Genomic DNA, 11,251 nt, shown 5'->3' on the forward strand with positions numbered 1-11,251 from the left:
AGCCTGGATTCTGTTCACACACACACACGTGTGTTTGTGTGTGTGTTGTGAAGCGTGCAATTTCCCTGGCAGGGAAACAAACGGGTGGCTTGGCTTGAGCCTAGGTGGGGCCCTTCGTCGGAGATACCGTATTTTTCGCTCTATAAGACGCACCAGACCACAAGACGCACCTAGTTTTTGGAGGAGGAAAATTTTTTTTCTGAATCTCAGAAGCCAGAACAGCAAGATGGGTCGCTGCGCAGCGAAAGCAGCAATCCCTCTTGCTGTTCTGGCTTCTGGGATAGCTGCACAGCCTGCATTCGCTCCATAAGATGCACACACATTTCCCCTTACTTTTTAGGAGGGAAAAAGTGAGTCTTATAGTGCAAAAAATACGGTACTTGCCGAACCAGTGTTTGCCTTGCAGAAAACCTGAACTGTAACCGCAGGATCAAAGGCTTTGGTGCTGTTCATGGTGATGGGAAAGAGCTGTGTCAAGGCTTTGCAAAATGCCCGCCTGATCCTCTGTCCGCCCAGCTTTCCACTCTTACACCTGCAGGTCCACGCCCTTCCTCTGTCCCTCACCTTTCCAACGCAGTGATCCTTGCAGCGTGATTTACCAGAGCACATCACTGCCTCCAATGCCTCCGTGCTCTTTCCCGTGAGCTCCTTCACGTGTCCGTGAGTGTTGTGCATGCACAACCAGTTTTATTGCAGAAAACTATTACCGATCTGAAAGGGGAGAGTCAGGTAAGGCTGGCAAATGTCCCCTGCCTGAAATCCTAAAGAGCTTCTGCCAGCCCGTGTGGACAATACTGAGCTAGATGGGCTCAACGGTGTGACTCAGTATAAGACAGCTTCCTATGTTCATGGAGATATAGAATATGGGGTGTTCTAAGGTGGGAATCAGGGATGCATAATAATAATAATAATAATAATAATAATAATAATAATAATAATAATAATGTATACCCTGCCCATCTGGCTGGGTTTCCCCAGCCAATCTGGGTGGCTTCCAGCAAAATATTGTTGTTGTTGTTGTTTAGTCGTTTAGTCGTGTCCGAGTGCCCTCCATCTTTCCCAACTCTTCGTGACCCCCTGGACCAGAGCACGCCAGGCACTCCTGTCTTCCACTGCCTCCCGCAGTTTGGTCAAACTCATGCTGGTAGCTTCCAAAACACTGTCCCACGATCTCGTCCTCTGTCGTCCCCTTCTCCTTGTGCCCTCCATCTTTCCCAACATCAGGGTCTTTTCCAGGGAGTCTTCTCTTCTCATGACGTGGCCAACGTACTGGAGCCTCAGCTTCAGGATCTGTCCTTCCAATGAGCACTCAGGGCTGATTTCCTTCAGAATGGAGAGGTTTGATCTTCTTGCAGTCCATGGGACTCTCAAGAGTCTCCTCCAGCACCAGAATTCAAAAGCATCCATTCTTTGGCGATCAGCCTTCTTGATGGTCCAGCTCTCACTTCCATACATCACGACTGGGGAAACCAGAGCTTTAACTATATGGACCTTTGTTGGCAAGGTCGTGTCTCTGCTTTTTAAGATGCTGTCTAGGTTTGTCATTGCTAGCAAAATATTAAAATACAATAATTCATCAAATATTAAAAGCTTCCCTAAACAGGGCTGCCTTCAGAAACATTAGTTCTTTCTTTACATTTTCTGCCTGAGTTGTTCTTCGAACTTCTGTGCAAGTGAGGAACTGGAAACTGGTAAGTAACTTCAACATCATCCTTCAGGGTTCACTTCCCCCCACCCAATTGCCACTCAAAATATATTTATTTGCTCAAGGCCTATGGTACAGAGGTGCAGTGGAGTTTTTTAGCCTTTAATTTCTTGAAGAGGCCTCTTACCTGTCCAACAGGGGGTTGCAAGTGGGTGGGTGTGAATCTGTCAAGTTAATTTCCTCTCCATTTCTCACTTTTCCAACCTTAAACTCGGTTCTCTGCAGTTTCACATCACTTGTGCATTTCCATTCTTGTTAAAAAGTCCACGTGAAAATTCATCGGTGTTTTAGTGCAAACCTCTCCTCATATACAGTACATCATTGTGTGCAAATTCGCCTTTTCTTTTTTTTTTGCAAAACATTCCCCCGTAAAACAATGTATTTTTTGCTTGTTCTTTTCACCAATACATGCATTTTTTTTTCATGCACGCTTTGCCATGGTTTTGTACCCATTAATATATTGCAAAATTCGGAGAAGCCTGCTTTTCGGTTGGAGTATTGATCTGGAAAGTGCGGATGAGGTAGATTTGCCTTTAAATGCGAACCAAGTCAAATTTCTTCCCATCCCTAGTTACAACCATATAACCACAAGACCTTCAAATCCAATAAAACGATTTATAAGCAAACCAAAGAATGTACCATCAGACAACAAGGCTGGCCCCAACGGGGAGGGGAGGGGAATCACACAATTTTTAACTGTCCAAAAGCCAGTTCATCTTCAGCAAAGAATGGAAACTGATGCAACTCTATGGAGAGGAAGTTCCACATTTTGGAAGCTGCTACGGTTTAAATAGTTTTAACAGTCCGAGCCTGCTGCATTGTGCTTGCCGTCTTAAGGCTGACCTCATTTATTTATGTGTTGTTATTAGCCTTGGGAGCCTCCTTGAAGAGGGGTAGGATACCATAATAATAATATTGATGACAATAATAACAATTCATAATAACATCTCTTCCCTCGGCGTATCCTTCAATATTTGGGTTCCTGGAATCTTTTTTTTAAAAGTATTTTTAATTAACAATTTCAACATATCAAAACATATCATATTCATTATTTCCTTCCCTCAGTTCCTCTCTCTGATTTTTCAACACGTATATTTCTCTGCATACTGTGAAATTTCATAAATCCTTATATTATCTATCTGCTCTGTTGATGTATGTTTATGTATGTTTTATGTATGTTTATTCAAAGCCTGCCAAGGAGTCGAATTCATTTTGTTGTCATTTTAAGTAAATTGTAAAAAGTTCCCCTTCTTCTTTCAAGTCACAGTTGTCCTTATCTCGCAGTTTATATGTTAGTTTAGCCACTTCTGCATAGTTCATCAGTTTCTCTTGCCACTGTTCTTTTGTCGGGGTTTCATCATTCTTCCAGCCTTGTGTTATCCCTACTGCATTATCTTTCTTGCTGTGAGCTTATTATTTAAGGGAGCAATTGTTGATGATGTGCATTTATTTTTTAAAAAAACAGTTATATTCTTTCCCCCCTCCAAAAAAAAGCACTCAAAGCAACATGTAATTAAAATGCATATCTGTCCCATTTCTAAAGAAAATAGAAGTATTTAATGACTATTTAGTTAAATTAATTGGGAAAAGCTTGCAATCACTAGGCTTAGGACTTAAATAAGTAATGTGATGAATTATCATGTTCAATGCGGAATTGGGAAGAAAAAGAGATGTTAAGTCATTAAGTTAAGATGAGAAGGACTTTGATTTGGAAAACCGTTAAAATGATATGTATTGAAATTCAACTAGGGGGATACGAGGAAGTCACTTAACAATGTTAAGAAGATTAGTTTTAATAAGGTTATGATTTCCGTTTGTCTGTTTATTTGTTAGTGTGAAAACCAATAAATTTTTTGGGGGGGAAATGAAAATAGAATACAAGTGTGGAGCTAGTCCCTGCAGGATCAGATACATCAGATATCCCCGGACCTCCTCAATATAAAAATTTTTTAAGCGATAACAAATGGGCTCCTCTTGACCCTAGTGGACAATTCCAAACAACATGAAAGAGCATCAGACCACAAAATGAACAATTCCTCTGCTATAAATCACACATTACATACCAACAAATCACGGGGGGGGGGGGGGGGTCAGAGCCCAAGAAGATGAAATGCAAAAACATTAAAAATTTAAGGATGTCCAGGATAATTCACCACACCTGTAAGAAGCAGTGGCAGAAACTTTTTAATCTATTATCCTCTCCTGCCACAACTGGAACAAACAAAGCCAGCTGACGATGTATTAACGCATCTCATTATCTGCAGGTAGTTCTTTGGCCAGTCATCAGGCGGAGAGGCAAACGAACGGTTTCGCTGCAGACTTCCAGCGCAGAAACGCCAACCGCCCAAAAGAAATGCGGGTGGTTAGCCCAAACCACCAAACTCTGGAGAAGGCCGGAAAGTCGGATCCGCACCACCTGGGAGTCTCAGGGCCATCAGGAGCATCGTGCGCGGAAGCAACTTCCCCAAGCTCATTGCAGTTCAGGAAACTCCCGATGACCCCGAAGGAGGCCCGTGTATCTGAAACAGAGCCCCTGAACGGGAGCATCGACAACCAAGTTTACGAAAGCATTGAGGAAGGAGAAAGGGCATTATATACCAGGGACCGGTTGGAAAGAAGGCAGGGCTTTGGTTTGCCAATCATTAGCAGCGCAGGTTGTGGCGCAGCTCCAGGGGACCTGTTTGCAGGATCCGCCACAAGGGACATGAGGACTATAGGGTCCAGTGGGGTGCCTGTGCAGCTACCTACAGCCTTGCAGGGCAGCGAGTCCCTGGGCCAGGAGCCGGGACCGCCACCCGAGGGAGCGGCCCCCATCCAGACCAGCTATGACATGGAGAAAAGGCTGAGCGCCATGTATGCCAAAGTGTGCAAGAAGCCCAGGCCAGCGCAGGAGTGGCAGCCAGCAAACCACCGCAAGGCCCCCGAACAGGAAGAGGAGGAGCCTCCCCCCATCCCAGAGAAGCACTTTGAGAACATCTACGAGACCTTGAGCCTCGATGCTGAGATGCAGGTAGGCTGCCTGGTGGGATCAGACCCTGTTACACCCAAGGGAGAGCCTTCAAGGGTCTCTTGCATGTGTGTATAGGTCATCGCAGGTAATAAGGCCACACACGTCAGCCATAGGTCATATCGGATGTATGTAATAATAATAATAATAATAATAATAATAATAATACCCCACCCATCATTAGCCCTCTCCTCCTCCATGAATTTGTCCAATCTTTTAAAGCCATCCCGGCTGGTGGCCCGCACTGTTCCCTGTGGCAGTGAGTTCCACAGTTTACCTACGTGCTACGTGCTGCCCTGAATCTTCCAGCCTTCAACTTTGTTGGGTATCTAAGAGTTCCAGTGTTATGGCGGAAGGAGAAAAACTATTCTCTCCTGTTTTTATGGGGTTCAACTCACATTTCTGCAGCTTCTTTAGGAAAGAAAAGGGAGCTGTTTCTACAGTTTCCAGAGAGATAATCTAAACAGCCAGTCACATGTCGCTGGGGAAACAAACAGCCTCCGTCTGCAGAACATTCAACAATGGAGGCCTGGGCAAGGGGCCGGAAAGGGAGGCAGCGACCGACCACATATTCGCCTCCATAAGACGCACAGACATTTCCCCATACCTTTTAGGAGGAAAAAAGTGTGTCTTATGGAGCAAAAAATATGGTAGTTGTTTATTTCCTTGACATGTGATGGGAGGGTGTTCCACAGGGCAGGCGCCACCACCGAGAAGGCCCTCTGCAGTGTATTTGTTCCGCTGGCATTATATTATGTTTCCTTTTTCATTTATTTGCCGCCTTTTGGCAAAAAAGGATGCCTCAAGGCAATTCACAAGCAATACAGGCACCAATGCAAAACGATACGATAAAAACCAAACGAAATCTTCGCGTTTCGAAAGTATTCAAATACATCCATTGGAACATCCATGCTGATGTTTAAGAGGGCTGCTCTAAAATGTGATTTTTTTATTGTTTAGTTTGTGGTGTTCTTAGGATGGCAAGAAACCACTTGGAGACTGCATATGTGGATCAGGGAATCTGATCCCTCTCACGGTGTCAGCCAAGAAGTAGATAAACAAGAAGAGTTCTTACCAAGTAGTAATAATAATAATAATAATAATAATAATTTATATCCCACCCATCTGGCTGGACTTCTCCAGTACTTTATTCCATATTCACAGAGAGAGACGAAGGAATGCCGTCTCTCGGATAATGGCACCCTCTCCGTCTCTCCTATTCTACGTCATCCCTGAGCTGGCTGATCTGTGCCTTCTGCCTCTGAGCTTTCTGTTCTCCTACTTTCAATGCCTGCTGAGTTATGGGAGAAGAGGGGTCCGGATTGCTTTCCAAAGACACTGAGTCTGCCAGCTTCTTCTTCCTCCTGCCCCTCTCCCAAAATTTCCCAGCTTCTCCGCTCTGCAGCCTCTGAGCTATGACCTTCTGCAAACCGCCGTTCTAAATCTATACCCTCTCCCCTCCTCAGTCCAGTCCCTGGCAATATGAAGGAATATACAGCTCCCCCACATAAATAAAAAAAAATAAGGAGGGCGCTTGTTGTGGGATAACGCCCTTGAACTCATTTCAACCTCTGATTTGATTGATACTCTGTGCGTGATTCAGAGGCTGAGAAAGCCTTGCCACCTTTTGCCGCAGTGAAGGAGCTCCTGACTCATCTGTCTTTCATCTTGGAATTAAATGATTACGGAAACAGTATCTGGATTGTTATCACTGCAGGGCACAGCTCACGGATTCATAGAGAACAGCAAATAATGGGTAGTCTTACTTTTTTGGTGATTTATTTTTAAAATGCCCTGCCCTTTTTCTTTATCAAATGAACATAGATTAAAAGTGGCTTAGGGAAAATAGTGAACTATTTCTAACGCATTTTTTTTTTTAAGTTATAACAAGTTAGGTTAAAAACCGTTTAGGCAGCTGAAATGATTTCCGTTCCCATGGGCGGCTTGCCCCAGCCGCCCGAGCGGCATCCTCCACCGCTGACCAAGAGTAGTAATAATAATATAATAATAATAATAATGTATTATTTATACCCAGCCACTCTGGGCGGCTTCCAATCGAGTGCTAAAAACAATACAGCATTAAATATAAGAAACTTCCCTAAACAGGGCTGCCTTTAGATGTCTTTTAAAGATAAGATAGCTGCTTAGGGTAAGCTATCGGTCCAGTATACCTGAAGGAGCGTCTCCACCCCCATCGTTCTGCCCAGACACTGAGGTCCAGCGCCGAGGACCTTCTGGCAGTTCCCTCGCTGCAAGAGGGCCTTCTCAGTGGTGGCCTCCGCCCTGTGGAACACCCTCCCACCAGATGTCAAAGAGAACAACAACTACCAGACTTTTAGAAGACGTCTGAAGGCAGCCCTGTTTAGGGAAGCTTTTAATGTTTAATAGACTATTGTATTTTAATATTCTATTGGGAGCCACCCAGAGTGGCTGGGGAAACCCAGCCAGATGGTCGGGGTGTAAATAAATTATTATTATTATTATTATTATTATTATTATTATTATTATTATTGCAGCAAATGTTTTCATTATCATTCATTAGATCAAATGTCAGGTGTTCAAAAAAGGCTGGACATTTCAAAACTACATGGATTTCAACCACAGATTTCAAAAATGTACTGATTTGGGGAGGGGTGGTTCTTAGAATTCCTGAGCAACGCTGGGCACTCTCCACTACTATTTTGATCATCATCGTCATTATTAGCTACCTGCCCATCATCCTAAGGTCCCAGGGCATTAAAAGGTTACAGCATTAAAACACAGCATTAAAAACAGTTTCAAACAACTTGCAAACGTAAAAAGGTGGTGGATCCTAAAAACATACACTTCAAGTGTCAAAAGAGGAACGTCTTCATCATAAGCGGCACAAGGAAGGTGTCAGACACAACTTCCGCAGCTTGGGGCCACCACAGAAAAGGCCCTGTGCCAGGAGGCCCCGCTCTGAGCCTCTGAAGAATTACTAAGAGGGCCCCATCTCAGCAGGCAAAAAGGGTCTGTAGGGGAGAGATGGTCTTTCAGATATGTGCATGTTCATTTGTAAGGAATTACATACCGTATTTTTCGCTCCATAAGACACACTTTTTTCTTCCTAAAAAGTAAGGGGAAATGTCTGTGCGTCTTATGGAGCGAATGCATGGTCCCTGGTGCTGAATGGCCAAGGGGAAAAAAGCAGATCATGCTCTCTTTTTTTGAAGAGGGAAGGAAGTGTTGAAAGGAAGCAGCTGATCGGTGGGATCGGGAGCAAGATAACGGACGCTAGTGATAAAGGAGGCTGCCTGGGAGGGGGGAGGTAAAAATTCTCAGGATTTTTGCATTGGGTCACCCCAAAGTCACCATCAGATCACATAGCATGTCCATGGCTACAGCCTGTACCAAAAAAATCACACACCCACTGTTGCGTGGGGCCGCAATGGCGCAAAAACGTGGTTACAAAGCATGGATCCACATGGATTCTCAGGATTTTCGCATTGGGTCACCCCAAACTCACCGGCAAATCACATGTCTGTGGCCACAGCATGAACCACAAAAATCATGCATCCACTGTTTCGTTCAGAATATTTTTTTTCTTGTTTTCCTCCTCTAAAAACTAGGTGTGTCTTATGGAGCAAAAAATACGGTAAACCCCCAGGCTTTGCTTTCCTCATTCCCCTTCTTTCTTTCCACAGGGAGGTGAGACGCCGGGTGCCATTGTGCCAGCGGAGGTGTGAACCAGGGTTGTGGTGACGGAAGAGCAGAGGCAAGACTCTGGAAAAGACTGGAGACACACATGCCCCCCCAGAGCTTTCAAGGCTCCTTCCAGGCCCCTCGGATGGAGGGCAGACGGAAAGGCTTTTAGGACCCAGAAAGCATTTCAGGAGTTGGGTTCTCCTCTGCCCCAGTAGACATTTTCCACGGGACCTGGCGGGTGGAGGGCTTTGGATGGTGGAGGTGTTCTGTCGTAGGGTGTGGGGGTTGTGGTGGTCCGTGGGTCTTCCAAGAGTCGCACAGGAGCTTGTTGTCACGTGGAACAACAGACTCGGGCTCAAAACAAGCACAGCCACACCTTTGTTATTTATACCCCGCATTTTCCACAAGCGCATTGGTGATTGCAATTGTTTATAATGAAACTTTTTAATATCGCTGGAGCACAACACTAAATGTAATAATAATGCAATGATCAAAAGTTAATCCTACATTTATTTATTATTTATTTCATAAAATTTATGCACCACCTGATTGTAAAAACAAGCAAACAAAAAAAAACCCTCAAAGCAGTTTACAAAGAGAATAAACCAATAAAATTATCAGCTGGAAACCGCAGAAGCAACTCTTTTTAAAAATAAAGTTTTAAGCAGGGGCTTTCCATTCCCAGACTTTTGTGTTAAGTTGCATGAAGAAGCGCTAAGCGAGTTGTTGTGCCTGCTTGGCAAAAGGTATGTCTGTTCCAGTCTTGGCCGCGAACTCCCTGGACGGTCTCAGGGAATTCACTTTCCCAGCCTCAGTTCTCATCTGCAAAATGGGCACAACAGAAACCTGCTGCATGGAGCTTTCTTGAGGATGTGCGAACCAACATGTGTGGCTTGAATTCAAAGGGGCTTTTGCGCAAGGACTCCTCAGTCCATGATGCCCCAGTTTTTTAAATAGATAGATAGATAGATACAGTGGTACCTCCGGTTAAGTACTTAATTCGTTCCGGAGGTCCGTTTTAACCTGAAACTGTTCTTAACCTGAAGCACCACTTTAGCTAATGGGGCCTCCCGCTGCTGCCGCACCACAGGAGCACAATTTCTGTTCTCATACTGAAGCAAAGTTCTTAACCCGGGGTACTATTTCTGGGTTAGCGGAGTCTGTAACCTGAAGCGTATGTAACCAGAGGTACCACTGTAGATAGATAGATGATAGATATAGATAGATAGATAGATAGATAGATAGATAGATAGATAGATAGATGATAGATAGAGATAGAGATAGAGATAGATGATAGATATAGATAGATAGATAGATAGATAGATAGATAGATAGATAGATGATAGATAGATAGATAGATAGATAGATAGATAGATAGATAGATAGATGATAGATACTGCATTTGCAAATATTTGGTAAGTTATTAACAGATAATCTTACTGAGCTGCCTGAAGCTTATGCGTTGAGATGAGATTGCAAACTTGTCCTTTAGTCATTTTTTAAATGACTCCTCTGGCAACCTGCACAGAATTTTGCTTAATCGGTTGCCATCAATTTGATTTTAATTAATTTTTATAATGAAATATTTTTAGAATGTGTGATTATTTGACTGTTTGATTATTTGATTGTTGTTAGCCGCCCTGAGTCCGGCTTCGGCTGGGGAGGGCGGGATATAAATAAAATTTATTATTTTTATTATTATTAGATAGATAGATATAGATAGATATAGATAGATAGATAGATAGATAGATAGATAGATAGATAGAGAGAGAGAGAGAGATAGATAGATAGATAGATAGATAGATATAGATAGATGATAGATAGATAGATAGATAGATAGATAGATGATAGATAGATGATAGATAGATGATAGATATAGATAGATGATAGATAGATAGATAATTGATTGATAGATAGACAGACAGATAGATAGATAAATGATAGATAGATGATAGATAGATGATGATGATAGATAGATAGATAGATGATAAATAGATGATAGATAGATAGATAGATAGATAGATAGATAGATAGATGATAGATAGATGATAGATAGATAGATAGATAGATAGATAGATAGATAGATAGATGATAGATAGATGATAGATAGATAGATGATAGATAGATAGATAGATGATAGATAGATAGATAGATAGATATAGATAGATAGATAGATAGATAGATAGATAGATAGATAGATAGATGATAGATAGATAGATAGATGATAGATACTGCATTTGCAAATATTTGGTAAGTTGTTCACAGATAATCTTACTGAGCTGCCTGAAGCTTATGCATTGAGATGAGATTGCAAACTTGTCCTTTAGTCATTTTTTTAAAAAATGATTATTCATGCTGTTTTCAGCAGCCAGACGCACTCTAGGAAGAAAATACAAACGCATATGCGCCCAACACGTGACCCTGCCCCCAACACGGGAACATCAATGAGGCCATTGTCTTCTGCCCCAGTTCCCTTCTCCCCTCCACCCCAAAGACTTTCCCTCAGCGCTGCTCTATCTGCCTTGTAAAACGACAAAGGGACGTTATGTTGAGGCACTGCTGGAGCTGGAAACAATGGCAGGCCATTCAGAACTCGGGATCTGGGGCAGCCCAGATGTTGTGGTCCTTGCTTGGCGGAGAGTACTGGCAGTTCCTGAGCATGGAATGTAAGAACATAAGAAAAAGCCGATGGATCAGTCCTGGTCAGAGTCGTGGTCCAGAATATCTGGAGGGCACCGGGATGGAGAAGCCAGTTTTATTGTGATTTGCAAATGCAGCTGTGGTGTCTGGATATTGCCTGGAATAAGGGGTGCCTTTGCGCACAGTTCGGCAGCAGTAGAGTTGGAAGGGACCCTGTGGGATCATCCAGTCCA

General features: G+C 43.2%; 1 protein-coding gene across 1 annotated transcript in view; it reads left to right on the forward strand.

Annotated features, from left to right (window-relative positions):
* Nucleotides 1-9,008, forward strand: part of LOC310841985 (uncharacterized protein) — a 73,860-nt gene extending 64,852 nt beyond the window's left edge. Inside the window, exons 6-7 of the mRNA XM_083733800.1 lie at nt 3,970-4,715; nt 8,378-9,008. Of these exons, the coding sequence (XP_083589926.1) occupies nt 3,970-4,715; nt 8,378-8,419 (788 nt within the window). The 3' untranslated portion in view covers nt 8,420-9,008. The remainder of the gene's footprint in view (nt 1-3,969; nt 4,716-8,377) is intronic.
* The last annotated feature ends 2,243 nt before the right edge of the window (nt 9,009-11,251 follow it).

The sequence above is a fragment of the Podarcis gaigeae genome, assembly GCF_964106915.1.
Source record: "Podarcis gaigeae genome assembly, chromosome: 3".
In the NCBI taxonomy this organism is placed as follows: Eukaryota; Metazoa; Chordata; class Lepidosauria; order Squamata; family Lacertidae; genus Podarcis; species Podarcis gaigeae.